This window comes from Bombyx mandarina, chromosome 25 (assembly GCF_030267445.1).
Source record: "Bombyx mandarina strain Sakado chromosome 25, ASM3026744v2".
NCBI lineage: Eukaryota > Metazoa > Arthropoda > Insecta > Lepidoptera > Bombycidae > Bombyx > Bombyx mandarina.
In genome coordinates, this window is record NC_143231.1 from 7,684,201 (window position 1) to 7,703,784 (window position 19,584).

At 38.5% G+C, this 19,584-nt stretch overlaps 1 protein-coding gene across 2 annotated transcripts in view; it reads left to right on the top strand.

The window, feature by feature from the left end:
- LOC114249311 (neural cell adhesion molecule 1) overlaps positions 1-19,584 on the top strand; it is a 132,005-nt gene that overhangs the window by 12,006 nt on the left and 100,415 nt on the right. For both annotated transcript variants that reach the window (XM_089738689.1, XM_089738690.1), the window contains exon 2: positions 177-728. In XM_089738689.1, the coding sequence (XP_089594815.1) occupies positions 635-728 (94 nt within the window). In that variant the 5' untranslated portion in view covers positions 177-634. The remainder of the gene's footprint in view (positions 1-176; positions 729-19,584) is intronic.

Sequence of the window (19,584 nt, forward strand, 5' to 3'; positions counted from 1 at the left end):
TTTTTGCTATTATTTCATACTATATATAACTACTCGTATATATACTCTATATTATATACTAAATATACATAAACAAAAAAGCAGTACAAAATATAGTACGGACACCGACCTCAGTCCACTTGGTTAGATTTAAAATTTCAGCGAGCACAAATTACTGACAATACATTTTGTTGCAGGTGTCCACTGTCTCTTCGAGCGAGCGGCGTCGCTAAAAGAGTGCTGAATTATTCATTGGAATATTTAACCGTGTTTCGGGACTTCGTGCGTGACGTCACTTCGCCTACAAACTGGAAAAAAAAACTTGTATAATGTCGGAAAGATTAGAGAAATGACCCGTATACAAACTGTTGTTTTTCACGAGCCGAAATGTTTTGTTGGCAACGAAACCTGAAGCTTATAAAGCGTAATTAAAAAAATCTAAATACAACGAACACATCTATTTTGATTGCTCATTAAAATTACTTTATTATAGTTATTAATTTAAAAGTTGCCATTGATTTGGTGAGAAAAATAATAATAATTTTAAAATAAATTCTAAGAGATAGATTAGTGTGTAATAATGTTGCCAAATTTTAAAATAGAATATAGTGTTAACTGGATTTAAATGTGGACGCTTTGTTAATATGCAAACAAAATGAAATCGGCTTTGAGACACATCTTCTTGACCATGGTCTCGACTGCGCTGGTTGCGGGTAGCGGGGAATGGAGTGAAGATGCCGAAGATTTAGGTAAGTAAAATAAAACTTATTCTTGAAGGATTTTCATATTTTTTAAGTCCGCAATGACAGCGTTCCACTTTTGGAGTCAACAATAGCACTCACTCGCCCTCATATTGTAATTAGTCAAAACTTGAGCTCCCTTTTTTTCATCAGCCAGCCCACAGACGTCCACTACTGGTAATAGTCCTTTCCCTAGGTTCATCATAATAAATAGTCCTGCGTAGCCTGCATCCTACAGAGTCCAGCGATCTTTAGCAGATCGTCGGTCAATTTCAAGGGAGACCAAGGGATGCGTGGTCGCCACTCGACAACTTTTCGGCCCCAGGGCCCATCTGTTCTACAACGTCCATAATGATTTGAATCGTGTTAAATGTCTTCATTAAAAAGGAACAGTTGTAAAACATATTTTTGCTGTGGCTGGACGTATTCATGACAGTTCACGATCCTCTTGAAATATAGACTATCCAAACTCAAACGTGCTAAAAACTGAACATGACCTAACGCCACACGAAGTGGTAGTTTCAATTTTTAAATCAACTTATAAATTCATTTCGTAACTAGTATATTTATGATAACCTTTGATTACACGAGACGCCTAACCGTTCATGAATAATAATCAATTGAATCGTACCTTTAATAGAGATGTTATAAAATGTCTTAGATTTCATGAATACTTTATTTATAGTTAGCACATAATATCAATAAAAAATTTTTTTTGTATAAATTAATTGTAAAATGAAATAGAAATAATAATTATGCTAAAAATGGTGTAAGAATGGCGTTTTTTTTATTGCGTACATTTCAAAGACCTCTCGGTCAATCTGGTGTTAAGTGATTACCAAAGCCTATAGATGTCAACAGCGCCATCCACCTTGAGACGTGAGTTCTAAATTACAGTTCGATAGTACCTACTGAGGCGAGTTTGGTTTTTATAGTACGATGTTATTCGTTCACCTCGAAAGTCAATCATAATTCTGTGGAAAGTGCGTATTTCATTAGAGATTTTTTTACCTGTGTGCGGGTTTTGAATATCGGCACATTCGCATCGCTCGATACGAATGCATCGGGGGACTTATTCTTTAGGCTACAATGACTTCAAGTTGTAAGAGTACCTCACTACTCGAGCTTCAATTGAAGGTTTGAAGAGTAGAACAGCCAATGTACAATTTAAAAGAGATTTTCATCTCGGATCTCAGAGAACGTAGCGTTCACGTGGTGGTGTTTGAGCTACGGTAGCTCTGTAATAATAGGTAGAATTACTGGTGGTTTTTGGCACTGGTATTTCTTGCTGGTGGTAGGACCTCTTGTGAGTCAGCGCAGATGGGTACCATCACCCTGCCTATTTCTGCCGTGAAGCAGTAATGCGTTTCGGCTTGAATGGTGGGGCAGCCGTTATAACTATACTTGAGACCTTAGAACTTATATCTCAAAGTGGGTGGCGCATTTACGTTGTGGATGTCTATGGGCTCCACTGACCACTTAACAGGTGGGCTGTGAGTTTGTCCACCCATCAAAGCAATAAAAAAAAAATATATAAATTAGAGCGTAATAAGTCGTCGTGGCCTAAAGGATAAGACATCCGGTGCATTCGTGTGTAGCGATGCACCGGTGTTCGAATCCCGCAGGCGGGTACCAATTTTTCTAATGAAATACGTACTCAACAAATGTTCACGATTGACTTCCGCGGTGAAGGAATAACATCGTGTAATAAAAATCAAACCCGCAGAATTATAATTTGCGTAATCACTGGTGGTAGGACCTCTTGGGAGTCCGCACGGGTAGGTACCACCACCCCGCCTATTTCCGCCGTGAAGCAGTAATGCGTTTCGGTTCGAAGGGTGGAGTAGCCGTTGTAACTATACTGAGACCTTAGAACTTATATCTCCAGGTGGGTGGCGCATTTACGTTGTAGATGTCTATGGGCTCCAGTAACCACTTAACAGGTGGGCTGTGAGCTTGTCCACCCATCAAAGCAATAAATAAATAAAATATAAATTAGAGCGTAACTCCTGTACTGGATCAAGAATAAGATCGATGGTGTTGGTAAATTCTTCATTTTGTTTGTTTTCCAAACAAAGCGTAACGTTCCTTTGGAACAGCAAGCGTTTAGTTCAAATGACGATCCACATTGCGATGCACTAAATTACAATAAAGCTTAAAGATGGAGGCCGATGGAATCGGGAGTCTGACTGTAAAAGCAGACTTGTCTCAAATTCGAATACGGTAGCGCGGGACCACACGAAATTCGAATTCAAATTTACATTTTTATTCGGGAAGCCGCTATCGTTTCGAACAACAAAACTTTGCATTTTCCTCGTTTTGAAACAGAGCAATCTTTGATCGGTTCGCTTCTTCCCAGTTTCGTACTTGTTAGTGGCCGGAGTAAGGTTTTGGAGGGAACGAGGAACTGGCGTCACGCCAGACAATTTCTTTGTCTTTGTCAAGGCCTTCTCAAGTCTCATCGATGTAGATATTTCCATTATTGAAGGACTTTTCGCGATTCCTTCGACTGCTCTGTGAATGGTTGCCAGCTTGTCGTGTTTTATCTCGAAATGTCGTGTCTTTTTCTGTTTCAGTAACAGTCCGTGTCTAACTTTTTAACATAATTATAATGTTACTTCTTTTCGTAAATCAGGTGAACGTTGTAAATGTATTTGATTTATTCTTTTACGACGTTAGAGGTAAATAGCATTCATGATTACAGGTATAATTTTTTAAAATGAAATTTTTCAAAATGTTTTTATAATATTGTATTTATTGTACTGCTGTTATCGGTGAGATGACCACATGATCAGCGGATCGAGATCTCAAACACAAAGTAAAAGAAAAAGAAAGTACTTATTAGGTTGGGGAAAAATTGTCTTCGCATTTTTTAAGAAAGTTCTTTCAATTTTTTAATATAGTTTATTTACATTTAACTAAAGTATGTAGGTACCATTTTGTTCGATAACTTTTTGCCATCTTGTAGGTAGGGACATGATCCCATTGCTATAGAAATTTTGGGCCTTCTGATAAAAATACCGCGACAATTGGTTTTGGCAGTCCTCTCGTGATGTTAACCTGACACTGCCTAAAGAATTCTGAAGAGACCGAAACAGGTGGAAATCTGAAGGTGCAAAGTCAGGACTACACGGCGGATGCATTAACACTTCCCAGCCAAGCTCTCTTAATTTTTGCTGAGTGGCTAAAGATGTGTGAGGTCTAACGCTAGATAACGCTATCGTGATGAAAAACGACACCCCTTCTGTTGATTACCGGCCGCTTTCTCTTAACTTCTTGCTTTAATCTCATCAGTTGTTCGCAGTAGAGTTCAGAATCGATGGTTCTACCTGGTGGTAACAGCTCATAATGAATAATGTCCTTCCAATCCCACCACACACACAGCGTCACCTTGTTGCGAGTTAACCCGAGTTTCGCCACAGGCTGTGATGCCTGAGCGGCCTTTGACCGCGACCTTTTTCACACGTTCTTATCGTACGTGATCCACTTTTCATCACCAATTATCAGCTTCTTCAAAAATGGCTCGGTTTCATTACGTCGTAATAAAGAATCGCAAATGAGTACACGGTTCATTAGGTTTCTTTCAGTGAGCTGGTGAGGTACTCAAATATCGAGCTTTTTTGTGTACCTAGTTTTTTTCAAATATGCCAAAACTGTTTTGTGGTCAATTCCCAGCTCTTCAGCTACGTCGCAACTACTGATATGCCGACCTTGCTCCGCTTTTTAAAAAAATGGCATCCATTTTATCCGTAATAGGGCGACCAGAGCGACGTGCATCATCATAAAATTTCCGGATTGAAAACGCTTAAACCAAATTTGTGCTACTCTCACATACACTGCACTAGGTCCATAAACATTGCAAATTTCGCGGCTTGCGGTGCATTTTTACCTTTTTTGTAGTAAAATTTTAAAATGTATCGAATTTCTTAATTAGAGTCACTCATCTTGACAGTACGAAAAATAATAAAAAATTACACATTTTCCTAATTTGAATTTGGAATTATCTTCTTTAAAATGTAATGATACCAAACTCATCTTTAGACTTTTAATGATACCAAAACCAGCCAGATATAAATAGTATAGCCAAAGAGATTTTATTACAAGTTCATACATACTATATTGCGAAAAGACTTTTTCCCCAACCTATTATAACAGAATCGTATCACACAATTCACAACGCAATGTCTTAATATGTAGATCTAATTACTGCTTTAGCTGAATTTATTTCATGTTAGTTTTTATACAGTTTACACATTTAGTACGACCGAGATCTAAAACACCTCGTACGTATTTCTCTTGCGGTGCGGTTAAGCAAACCTTAGACTTCTCTGTCTTGCGGTCTTCATTTGATTTAGCGTTGAAAAGAGATGAATATATCTTTAAGATGCCCTGTTAAATTAGATTGTGCACTGTGAATATTTTAACAAATGTCACTACAAAAAGCGCAAATATTATTTTCTATCGCGTATGAAATAATAATATAACAGTATTAATAATAAGCTGGTATTTCGAACCAAATATAAGGTTTTGATAAAAAATAGATTTGACCTTATGCCCTAGATACCCAGAATTACAGACTTGAAGTAATTGAATTATATACTGCAACTGATTTAAAAATACAAATTATTAAACCAAGCCAAGAGGAATAAAAGTTCTTTTTTCTATTAAATAATGAGTCGAATATTTCCCTAATTTTGCATTTATATTTTTCTTTTAAATTCTGGTTTCGGTAAGCTCAAATAAATTAATGAATTAAATGACGATGAACAAAACAATGGAGACATCCTTCACTTTGAACTTGAATCAAGAATTGTTGTTGTTGTTGTTGTTGTTCCTTAAATTAGGCACGAGACTTATTTTGCAGATATCCTCGTGTGCTCGTTAGATGCGAACTCTTTATGTAAATCGGTTTTAAAACAACTTTAAAATGTTTCGTAAAACTTTTATAATCATTTTGCTAAGTTTTAACTCAAATCATTAACTTAATCTATCCACTTCACCTTAAGAAATCAAGACTATTAACTCGAGCAAATTATACCCTTTCCATACTAAAAGTTGTCAAAATAATTTTCTATTTACGTACAACATAACTTAATCAAATATAAGTACTAAGCCGGTGATTCAGTAGAAAGCGTGACAAATTACTTTCGTTGAAATTTTCATGTAATTTGCACAAGTCTTAATGTGTTAACTACTTTGACTTTACCTTTGACTTGTTAAGGGTGAAAATGTTTGATTTGAAATTGCGGTTTTTGTACGAAGAATTATTTAATTATCGAAATAGAACAATGTAGATATCAAATTTTGACAGGTATTTGTCATCTAGAAGTAAGAACTAGTGATTCGAAATTATTAAATTATTGAAAAATAATTAGTCCTTCATAGAAGTGCTGAATTTCAATTTAATCCGACGTCTTGAAGTAAGTGAAAGTCACTTTAGAAGATTTCGTAACAAACATACGTACCTACAGGGGAAACTAATAGCTTGTTAAAGCCGTTAAATTCGAAACACATTTCATTCTATTCAGTTGAATCAATTAAAATCCGGACACTTGTACGATGTGGCCTCTTCAACATCAAACCTGATTGTATAAGGTATCTCATCTTACATTCAAATGAACGCGTATAACAATTTTTAATCCTGATAGCAAGCGTTACGGATATGCATATATCCGACGTCTTGAAATAAGTGAAAGTCACTTTTAAAGATTTCGTAACAAACATACGTACAGGGAAAATAATGACTTATTAAAGCCGTTAAATTCGAAATACATTTCATTCTATTCAGTTGAATTAATGAAAATCCGGACACTTGTACGATGTGGCGTTTTCAACATCAAACTTGATTGTATAAGGTACTCGTAAATATCTTTCTTGCAACTACAGCCTAAAATATTGAGCTTTAAACTAGCGTGACATCAAACTTGAAGCATTAATCTTAGATTCAAATGAACGCGTAAAACAAATTTTAATGCTGATAGCATTACGGATATGCATATATAATTTTAGTTCTGTAAGACATTTTAGACCGATCCGTGGAAGAAACGTTTCTGACGAGACAAAGTAATTGTCTGGCGATGTGCCAAGATGCGCTTCTAGCATGCCTTTGGTTCTCACACTAGAGCCTAAAAACGTTGCGATTAATATACAATTTAGACCGAGTCGGTTGGGTGGATTCGGTTTCTGAGGCCGGAGGATGTATTTCAACTGCTTTTTCGGTTTTATTATTTAGTACAAACAAGACTTATAGGCACAATCGCAGCTCATTGCATTTTCTACAATATTCGTTGACTCCCGCTTCTATACTTTTGGTAGCACATAAGATATGTTGAAGTGATTCTCTGGGTTTATTATAAAAAAGACGCAGATTTTCATCGATGGTTTTTATTCTAACGGCGATACACTTTTTTGTGTCAGTAGTCATTGACGACGCAAAAAGAAAAGGGGCGAGCACACGAATGACATTGACACATATTAGGCGAGTGATAGCTGTCAGTTGGTATTAACATAAAGATGCGTTTAGGGATTATACAATTCTAACAAGATACTTACTCCCTTAGAGAGCGCATTTTCCGCCCGGAGAAGGTGAGGTATTTCTAGGTTTAAGAATAGTACCTACTAATACTGTATAGCAATAATGCAGTGAGGTAGTCATCATATAAAAGCCATTTGTGCCGCAGTAGCTGGTGGGTTCACCCATCTAACATCCCCTGAAATTAAAATATCAATAATATGTTCCCAGTATCGAAACTACGACCATGCATAATATATCGTTGCATCACCCATGTGAGAAAGATTTAGTTAAGACACGTAGTGGAAGTTCCTTTCATTCAATTACATTGGAAAAGTAAGCAGAATGCCTTTTCGAAAGTAAGTAGAAAGCCCTTTCAAAACTTGTTCTCCAAGGTAAGTTCTGACGTTTAAGCCAGATTTGGAAAATGTCTTTAGTGGTGCGCAGTAACTCTAGTGTGCCCTTGTACTTGTGATAATAAATCAAAACTACTGTTGCGGATGGGGAAGAGGTATCGCAAGAAGAGCGCGTAGGTCTCATTTCCGTTTTGTCATGAGGAAATCACCGGACTTCCGCCCTCCACTGGGGATGGAGGGCGGGGCATGTCGGAGTTCAACCGACTAAAACCTCATGTCGCTCAACAACCAGCATCCAAACCTCGCATGAGACAGAACTCATGAAAAGGCAAAGGGGGGGAAAATGAAGCGTTTAGTGCGGAGCACATCTCTCCCATCACCCTCCCCCTCGGGACGCCGGACTGGCGGTCGTCGGCGCCACGACCACCAGTCCTCTCGGTCGGCAGGCTATCCGAAGCCCGCCTAGATGGCGCCGGTTAGAATGGTCTACCCTCGGAATACCCCGCTGGGTCAGAACCAGCGTGGGTTGAGGATAGCCGGCCTTCCATCACCCGGACGCTCTTGCATAAAACGCGTGCAGAGCAGCTTGCACGTCGTCTTCTTAGGTCCCCTTCGCCGGTCTCCAGGCCGACATGTGAGAGAGACCCGAAACACTTAGAGGGCCAGGGCTTGGGCGAAATCCGCCTCCCTGGCCCCCGCTCGACGGCGGCGGGCCTGCGCGTCTCGCACGCGCCCCGCCGCCTCCTTCTGCGAGATGGTGCACTCGCAGAAGTCGAGCATCGCCTTCCACGACTCGTCGTCACCGAGCATTGATGCCACAACACCCGGCAACGACAAGTCGTTTCCTATTTTTGCGACAAGGACACGGCGCCACCCCTCACATGCGGGGCAGGCGACGAGCGTGTGCTCCGCCGTGTCCAAGTCGCAACCACAATGGTGGCACTCTGCCGTCAGCTCGGCTCCGATCCGGTGCAGGAACTCACCGAAGCAACCATGCCTAGTGAGCACCTGCGTGAGCCGGAAAGTGAGGCGTCCTCTGTCACGATTCACCCAATTCACAAGAACCGGGCGAATCGCCTCGACGGTCCTACGACCAGCCGAAGGATCGGCCAGCCGTCTGGACCATGACTCCAGCACGGAACGCCGAGATAGGGCCCTCCGCGCTCTGACCACACTGGGGCTGGGACGTGCCACGCCCCGTGCACGAAGGTCAGCCCGCCACTGATAGTCAGCGGCGAGCGCCTCCGCTTCCAGAACCCAAGGCGGCGTCCCAGCCAGTACACACGCCGCCTCGAAGGAGATGGTGCGATAGCCGCGGATGACCCTGACCGCGATGGTGCGTTGCGGCCGTTGCAGCAGCTTCGCTACCCCCACGGCCAGGGACTGGCCCCACACGGGCGCCCCGTATAGGGCGATTGATCGCACCACCCCTGTATAGAGACGGCGCGTCACCTGGTCAGGCCCCCCAACGTTGGGAAGAAGCCGGCTTAACGCGCCGGCCACCCTCAACAGACGAGGGACCAGATTTTGAAAGTGAGCACGGAAGGTCCAACGACTGTCCAGAATGAGGCCGAGGTACTTCAACTGCACCCCGACCCCGATACGGACGCCTCCAACCACGATATGGGCATCGACAGGTGGCACTCTCTGGGGCCTGTGGAACCACATGGCCTCGGATTTACTGAGCGCCACGTCGAGGCCCAAAGCTCTACACATAGCCTGATCATAAGTAGGTAGAGAAACAAAAAGAAGTCGTTGTGGCCTAAAGGATAAGACGTATGGCAGGTAATTTTTTTTTTTTTTCGGTTAGAGGGCCGAACCTCCTACGAGGTCCCCGCGCAAAAGGGGCGCGCGGGGTATGTGAGATTCAACGAAAAAAAAAAAGGTAAATTTTTTTTAACAAAAAACCTACTTGACAAATGCTCACGTTTGGCTTTCACGATACAAAAATGACATTGTGTAATTAAAATCAAACACGCAATAGTTAAAATTTGCATAAAAACTGGTGATAGGCCGTTTTATTAGTTAGCGCGGGTAGGCAGCATCAATTATTTCTTCCGCGAAATAGTAGAAATAGTAGTGCGAAGTATATTAATAATTTCAGTCTGAAGGGTGATATAGTTGATACTATTGTGACTTTACTGGTGGTAGGGCTTTTTGACAGTCCGCACGGGTAGGTACCATCACCCTGCCTATTTCTGCCGTGAAGCAGTAATGCGTTTCGGTTTGAACGGTGGGGCAGCCGTTGTAACTATACTGAGGCCTTGGAATTTATATCTCAAGGTGGGTGGCGCATTTACGTTGTAGATGTCTATGGGCTCCAGTAACCACTTAACATCAGGTGGGCTGTGAGCTCGTCCATACATCTAAGCAATAAAAATAAAAATAAACACTTTAGAATGTATATCTCAAAGTGGGTATTGGCATTCACTTAATGATGCATTTGGGTTCGTTCACTCTTCTATACGTATAAGTAATCTTAGCTTGTGCATAACAAAGTTATTGTAAGTAATCTTAGCTTGGCTTTGAAACGTTTCCAGCGTTTACTGAGCGTAAAGTAGCGCATGTCAGAATACTTTGTTTGAATACGAACATAAAAATCTGAATGTGTCAGTTTCAGTCGTTGTACATTTTCAGTATCACTTGGTGAAGTTTAATCGCGATCTTAAGTTTCATTTTACTGGTGGTAGGACCTCTTGTGAGTCCGCGCGGGTAGGTACCATCGCCCTGCCTATTTCTGCCGTGAAGAAGTAATGCGTTTCGGTTTGAAGGGTGGGGCAGCCGTTGTAACTATACTGAGACCTTACAACTTATATCTCAAGGTGGGTGGCGCATTTACGTTGTAGATGTCTATGGGCTCCAGTAACCACTTAATACCAGGTGGGCTGTGAGCTCGTCCACCCATCTAAGCAATAAAAAAAATTTTTTGATAGTAAACTCTAAATGGATTCGATGGAATGTTTGATGTATTTGTATTGTATACGGATTTGTTATAGATATTTTATATATATTATAGACAGTATACCCATGACCATGGCGTTTGCAACACGCTGATATATCGAGAACTCATTAAACTTGAAGATCGTGGTCAGAAATAATTTAAATTTAAATAACAATGTGTGTAATGTAGGCAGCCGCGAAAGGTTAAAACAGTTTAAGGAAAACTAAAATTAAAACCGTTTATAGTTAACGAAGTTTAGATTTTATGTTTTCAGGGTTACAATATTAACTTAGTTTTTGTTTAAGTTAAAGAAGTTGAAGAATTAAATAAGAGTGTCCATAATAATGTTACGAGTTTATGAGTATTTTTTATTTCTTCCAGAATTAAATGTAGTTAAAAATCAGCACAGCTGAATGAGGACGCGAAAAAAAAGCAACTGGGATATTGTTTTTAAAGTTCTTCTAAGCCAAATACAGCTTTAATAAATTATTAGGAGATTATTTAATATTTAAGAGAATAACGCATACAAGCTAATAATATCGAAGAACCAATGACCGTATTCAAATAAAAAAATTGAGAACCGTATAGATAATTTGATGTTCGGATCGTTGATCTTCTTATAATAGTACTTGAAAATAAGTTAATACAGCACTTTATAAAACTAAATGAAAAGAAGTGGAGGACGTATTCCATTATAAACAAAATGTATAATAAATAAATAATATATTAAGTCTATTAAGCTATATTGGAAAGTACAAGAACGGAGAAATTCGTTGTCGGTATGATATGATTTTCTTCTGACCGATTATTTCTTTATTATTTAAGACCTAGCGGCCCGCTCCGGCTCCGCTCGGGTCTTTAACAAAATTTTCAAAGATATACGACGTTGTTTTATTTTTTAAATAAAATATGCGGCATAACTATCATAGTTAAGCATATTTTGTCGCGTCTGTCACTTTTTGTAAATAATAATGTGTTCTACAAAGTCGTAGTACATTATTTTATTCTATCATCAATAGTTTTCGCAGGGCACGCGATGTGAAGAATATTTTAGGTAATTTTTTTACACCTTGGGTTACATTATTGGACTTTTAGTAAGGATCCCTAATTTTTTTCAGAAAATATTATAGCCTATGTCACTCGGGAATAGTGTAGCTTCATAGCAGTGAAAGAATTTTTCAAATCGGTTCAGTAGTTTTGGAGCCTTTTCAATACAAACAAACAAACAAATCTTTCCTCCTTATAATATTAGTATAGACTAAACTTTTATTAGGTTCTAGTGGTGGTAGGAAGTAACGTGGGTGGGTCGTGTACACCTGATCTCCTAACTACTGCTAGTGCCGTTTTGGTGCGTAATGTCGAATTGTCAGTATTGGTAGCTAACTGCAAAGTAAGCACTTTTATCGATATACAGCAAACATAATATGTTGCACAGTTAATAAACGGCCTAAGTATCTGCGTAATTAAGACCATTACTACGAAACCAACGCCGCAATCCTATTTCTATTCAGTTTTTTTTATTGTTTAGATGGGCAGACGAGCTCACAGCCGACTTGGTGTTAAGTGGTTACTGGAGCCCATATACATCTACAACGAAAAATGCGCCACCCATCTTGAGATATAAGTTCTAAGGTCTCAGTAAAGTTACAACGGCTTCTTCACCCTTCAAACCGAAACGCATTACTGCTTCACTGTAAAAATAGGCAGAGTGGTGGTACCTACCCGTGCGGACTCACAAGAGGTCCTACCACCAGTAATTAAGCAAATTATAATTTTGCGGGTTTAATTTTTATTACACGATGTTATTCCTTCACCGTGGAAGTCAATCGTGAACAATTGTGAAGTACGTATTTCATTAGAAAAATTGGTACCCGCCTGCGGGGTTCGAATACCTTCAAAACTTAATTCGTAGCTACCTTAAATAGCTTGCTGCTGTCTTCAATAATAGCGGGAATGTCCAGTCCAGTTCAGTCCAGAATTACAAATAGTGATTTTACAATCCCCAAACACGAAGGACTGAGGCACAAAAACTTCAACAATACGGGCTCTGTTTACATAAGTAATGATCGGACATTCACGACGGACCCTACTAATTAATCTTTAGTTCACATTGTTGCTGGAATCATATTTCATTTGAAAAGATGTATTCATAACTTTTCGTGATAATCATTATCAATTTTTCTATATACGTGAAGCAAAAACTTTGTACACCCTTTTACGAAAACTGCGCCGATGGAGAAGTATGAAATTTCCCACACTTATAGAAAGTATAGAGAAGGTGAGCAGAATGCTAATTTTTTTTTAAATTATGCAAAAAAAAAATACAATAAATCAATAAAAAAAAACATTACACACACTACCATGTGTATTTGACACAACACATACTTAAAAATATACTCTTTATTTATTTTCAGTTGTTAAGCTTAAAGTCTGTGGTCAAATTGAGAATAGACTAATATATTGTTTGTCTTTAAATTATTTATCTATAGTGTAGTTTTGGCGAAATCTATGATTGTACTCTATCTATTATAGAATTACTCGTATAATAAATAGTGTTTAACAATAGAACCATAATAATCTTGAACCTTATAATTTCAATTAATTATAGTCGAATTTCGAATATTGCGGGACCACTAGTATTAAATAAATACCTAAAGAAATAAATAAATATTTACTAACAATCACGCCACGTTAACTGGTCCCGTGATAAGTTCGTAAAGAACTTGTGTTACAGGTACCAGATAACAGAAATAAATGTAAGATTTTTATTATACACATATATATATTTAACTAGCTGACCCGGCAGACTTCGTAGTGCCTCAATCGATAAATAAAAGACTTATGTATAAAATAAACTTAAAACAAACAAAAGGAATCCGTCCGACGGGGGACACATCAAAGGAAAAACAAAATTGTTATTTTTATTTAATTCCGAGCATTTTCATATTTATCTACCTTTTAAACCTTCTCTGGACTTCCACAAATAATTCAAGACCAAAATTAGCCAAATCGGTCAAGCCGTTTTCATGTTATGTCGTGACAACGGAAAACGGGTTTCATTTTTATATATATAGATCCATAGATCCGTAGATCCATAACCCTGGAAAAGACATTTATATTTATCATACAAATATCTTTCCTTGGCGGGATTCGAACCCGCGACCCCCGTATGTAGTGACCATGTCACTTACCACTACACCAGACGGCCGTTAATTAGATAAATCACTAAAATTATTGACCGCCACGAAATTATGAAAACGATTAATTACGGAATACCAGTTGGGGCTCAAGCTAGTGATGCATTGTGGGCTGTTCTCGGCCCCTAGCGCTGGTACCGGCTGCAGTTACCCTCGTTTGTGCGGCGTGGCTCAACTGTGAATTAATTACATATTCGCTTTACCGTAATTATGTGCTACAAGCGTTGATACAACTCAATTCGACCCAATTTTTGCATGCCGCGTCGAGTAAGCTGCCATATTACGTAGTGTTGCATAATTATCGAAATTCCGGTCTGTATTTTCGCGGTGCCAGACTCTGAAACTACAAACGATTTGACTAATTAGTTTAACGAAAGGAAAGTTTTAATTATTAAAGAATGTTTTTATTTATTTATTATGGTTTGATATTTCTATTTTACGTGTGTAGCTTGCAGCACTGATGTAATGTGATACTACGTGAATGTCACTGCTTCCTTGAGACATGAGCTTGAATTCTCAATTGTGTAACTCCTCTCCCAACCTTTATACTAGAAGGCAAGTAGTCAATTTCAGCACATTTGGTATAATAATCAGAGAATACGTGTTGGCAGATCCCTTGATCGCCTTTTACGACAACCTCGCGAAGAGTTGGGTGGTTTTATTCTAAGCAATTACACAGGGAAAGCTGTTGTTACTGTTATTAGTTACGCACGATATTATTTAACGGGTTCTTATCATGATTTTCACATAACAATATTTGTTTTAATTATATTGAGTTCTCGATATTTCGATGTGTTCCAAGCACAAGCAAGTCACGGGTAGACTGAAAAATGCGGGTAGGATGCTAGAAGCAAACAAATCAGTCCAGTTTGAGGATAAGACGTCCGGTGCATTCGTGTTGAGCGATGCACCGGTGTTCGAATCTCAAGCGGGTACCATTTTTTCTAATTAAATACGTACTCAACAAATGTTCACGATTGACTTCCACGGTGAAGAAATAACATCGTGTAATAAAAACCAAACCCGCAAAATTATAATTTGCGTAATTACTGGTGGTAGGACCTCTTGAGAGTCCGCGCGGGTAGATACCACCACCCTGCCATTTCTGCCGTGAAGCAGTAATGCGTTTCGGTTTGAAGGGTAGGGCAGCCGTTGTAACTATACTTGAGGCCTTAGAACTTATATCTCAAGGCGGGTGGCGCACTTATTTTGTAGATGTCTATGGGCTCCAGTAACCATTTAACCCCAGGTGGGCTGTGAGCTCGTCCACCTATCTAAGCAATAAAAAAAAACCTTCCTTTCAGTCCGTTTTTAGGTGTTACTATTGGAACTCGATGATTCGTGTTTTTCTATCTATTCGCTATTAGCCTAAGAGGCTATTCCAGCTACGCCCGGAATGATGATTGATAATTCACGGTACCGATAGTTTTTTCCGAAGACTTTAGATTGTGTTTATTAGAAAACTTGAAGCCATCACTCCTGTTGAAGTTTTAAAGTAATTTCAATTACTTCTTTAATTAGTCTTAGCATATAGAGTGGCGTTCACATATTATAGTAGCGTTATCATTTATTTTTATTAGATCCGTCATTATTCTTACATATTCAAAAGCATTATTCACTTGTGTCTATTGATCAAGATTACGACTGAATTTAGTTTTTATTTTATAATTGTATAAGAATATATATGTGATATTCTTAGCTTGGATAAATTCAGGACCTAATTTTCATGAAATTTCGAAGTCAGTTAGTATATACTTTAAGGAAAGGGTAGGGACCAAATTGAAGATCCTTGGCTTTTGGTTAATTTTTTACCAACGTGTTTCTACCTGTATTAAGTTTGTAAAAATTAATCCGTATAATAAAACTATTGTTATCACTATTTCTTAATTAACTTTCTCTATAGATTTCGTTATTTTACTTTTTTATTACATCACGAATAATCTGGCGTTAAGTGGTCACTTGAATGTCACCATCCACTTTGAAATAATTATAAGATCGAGTTTCCACTGTGTTGTATTATGGCTATCTATCCTATTTATTTATTTATTTAATGGATCACCAACAAATGAAACACTGGCTTAAACATAGGGTACAAAAATATCAAAATATGACATGTGCTCACTTAATTATAGGTAATCACAGCTAACATCCTATAACCCGGAACGTATCAGAACTTCGTGGCAGCAATAGGCAGGATGGCGGTGCCTACCCGTCTGGGCTTACAATACGCTCTACCACCGGTGGGTACTAAAGTAATACCACTTTTGTAGGATGTATACTGTATACATTGTTCTCAAACACTGTTTGTATTCCCTGTATATACTGTCGCTTTACAACTTAATTCGAGCATAGAAGAAATTTGTGTCTGTTTGTTTGTGTCTTTTTTAAGTCTTAATTAAGAAATAGTAACAAATCATGTGCTAAAATGTTAAATTATGTATAAGACCTGAAAGTTATCCGTGAATACGACAATTTTTCATTTTTTTATTGGTTGCAGCAACAATAGATCACTTTACATTATTGGAAAGAACTAATTAATTCAATGATGAATTTAAAACCTTATTACTAATGAATACTTTAGCATTCCCATGTCGAGTCTACATTTATGACTTTCTCATATTATATGATTTCATCATATGATATTTATCATATCATCGCTCCTAATATTTGCGAGTTGCAAATCATCTCTTCAGTCACATCTTCAATTTTCAAAATATCGTCAGTGACCAGTAAAATAGTAAATTAGTCGAAAATAATAATAAAAACGTATTAAATAACGTTAGCTATTGAACAAAAACAATCCTAAATTCGTAACGTAAGAATCTGTTTTCAAACGATAAAATTAGTTTATTTTTAGACGTGAGAACCGAATAGCTAGTGATGCGTGTAGCCGGAATCACGAGACACGTGCTCAGTGAATTCCATCCTAAATACATCGTTACCAGTTTCGAAATTCCGCTGGAAAACAATTTTGGTCTAACTATTAATCAGGCACAAACGGTTGGACGCTAGTGGCGCTCAGGTGACACCTGAAAAATGTCTCGGCTGCTGGAGAGGTCAGACCACTTTGTAACACGTCACCTGATTTACGTAACATTGCTACACTGTTTAAGGCTAAAATTTGGATGGGAAGTGGAAACTTCGAATCTAATATTTAGTGACTTGTATTCAGATTTTTTTGCTAGTGTTTTAATTTTTTTAAATTTTGTATTGCTTAGATGGGTGGACGAGCTCACAGCCCACCTGGTGTTAGGTGGTTACTGGAGCTCATAGACACCTACGAAGTAAATGCGTCACTCACCTTGAGATATCAGTTCTAGGTCTCAGTATAGTTACAACGGCTGCCCCGCCCTTTAAACCGAAACACATTACTGCTTCACGGCAGATATAGACAGAGTGGTGGTACATACCCGCGCGAACTCACAAGAGGTCCTACCACCAGTAAATTCAACTGTTTGCAAATTCTCTCAGGTTCAGCCCGTGAGCTCACCTACCCGTCCGGGCGTAGCTGGAATAGCCTCTTAGGTTACCAGCCAATAGGTAGGGAAAAAAAGACTGTGAAGTGAAACCTGTTTTTGTTCTTATTGTTGTGATTGTTGAAAGTAAAGCATGAAAGAGGAGTGCTTGTGGCAGAGATGCGAATGTTGAGATGAATGTGTGGAGTGACAAGAATGGACAAGTTAAGGACTGAGTGTATGAGAGCAAGTGTGAAAGTAGCCCCTGGTAATCAACAAATTAAAGAGTGGTGTGGACATGAGATGCATAGAGAGAAGATGTATGTAATTCGAAGGTGAATGGAAATTGTAGTGAAAGGTAGAGGGGGAAGAGGTCGGCCGAAGAAGACATTGACGATATGAGAGAGAGAGAGGAGTTAGTGTTGACCTGACGGCTGATAGAAGAAAATGTAAGAGAAAAATTAGCTATACCGACCCCACCTAGTGGGATAAGGTGAATCAAAAGAAGAAGTTGTAACAGGTGTCCCTTCCTTTTAACTAAGCAAGATTTCTCGTGACAAATAAGCAGGACGCAGAATCTACCTGTGTAGGTTCCATACAATTTAAGGTTTTATTTTTTGATACTATGCTCTTTTTACATCGTGGAAATTGTTTTAGCTTGTTAGTTTAGTATTCAACTGTTGCGTGTCTACAAGCTTTGTACCCTATATTTTAGAGTTGGTGTAATTTATGTATTGTAATAACAATTTTTTTAATCCCGTCTACATGGGACTTTATGTTTATTAATATTACCAGTATTAAGCTTACTCTAATATATTCTATTTTATTGCATTTTAATAACGTACATAATTACAAAAGATATCTATGTCGATCACGGAGAGCAGCATTGTCAGGACACACCCAGGTCATCAGATACTGTTGAAGTCTCTTTGCTAACTAATTTCAAAAGGTATTTGTCGTAGCACCCAGGAAACATCTGGGACCTTTTTAATGTATGGATTTGACAGTGCAAAGCATGATCGAAAGATCTACCTGAAGAAATTCAGATATAATCTAGAAATAGCCACACCACATTCATGAACAAAAAAAACACATTGCTTATGATCAGATTTTTAACTAGTCTCAATCATGAAATCGATATTTTCAACGGTCAAAGAAAATATTTAATTGGAGTAAATAATGTAATCAAAGATAGTTGAAAAAACAATTCGAACGCCTAGATTAATATTCCAGTTGCAAAAATCTAGTTGTAATATTTAACGGTACTCACGGAATAATGTTTTGGCAATACGTGGTGTGTTCCACGAAACCATTAAGTTAAACAATAGTATTTAAATATTGAATCGTTCGTATTATTTTGTGAATAACAAATGTATTCAGCACAACAGATAAAACAAGGCAGGCTTAATTAAATTTTAAATTCCGTACAAATCGCGTGATGAATTGGAGCAATATTTATTTATTAAATTTAATGTATAATTTGGGCAAAATGGAAATCGAGGTGTTCTATTTCACTCCAGTATTGGTGACGTAATGTATTGTGTGTAGTATTGTTTTTAATATAAGTTAAACACTTTTTTTTTCGGGCCGGGGGCCGAAACTCCTACGAGGTCCCCGCGCCTAGGGGACGTGCGAGGTATGTGGGAATTGACGATCTGCAAGGTGTTGGGAGCAGACCACGGGCCCAAGGAGTTTTAGGGCCCTACCGCACTAAACGATTCCCCTGCACTCTTATACCCGACGTCCGAACTCTGTCCGGGGTTAGAACCCGGTCAGAGTAGGGGGTTCCCGCGGTCAACACTACAACCAGACACGCGGCGCCACCAATACCTACAAGTTTCACATTCACTACATAGTTTCTCAGTGAAAATTTATAGAATTAGTATTAATTCTGACTGAGCGAGATTGTAACAAGCTTAATCCTTTTATTAGCGTTCAAAGGCATTTTGGGACACAGTGCGTAGGTACCATTACTCTGATCATTGTTACCACGGGTTTCGATTTGAAGATAAGGAGAGCAAAACTAGGACTTCACTATATTTCAAAAGGCGTTGACATTGCTTTGTCGATTCTGTAATTACTACGAGTATATCAGGTTGAACGAGAGCTCTGCCCATCCACAAAAATAGACGCATATAGCAATTTGTTTTGTTCCTTGTTCATTTAACATGTCACAAACGCAAAATATCCAAGTTAAATTTCATTCCAGGAAATTCGAAAACTGTTTGAGTTCACCTGAAAATATCATCAATTAGTCTGACATCATGTCGTTGTAAAACAAACGTTTCAATTTTGTTTTTGTATTAATCCTATAGAATTATCTACCAGTAAACAATCATGGGTTCCATTTTGAATGTTAGGATAGCAGCCGCTGTAGTTGAGATGTCGACTTTCACAATAGAGTA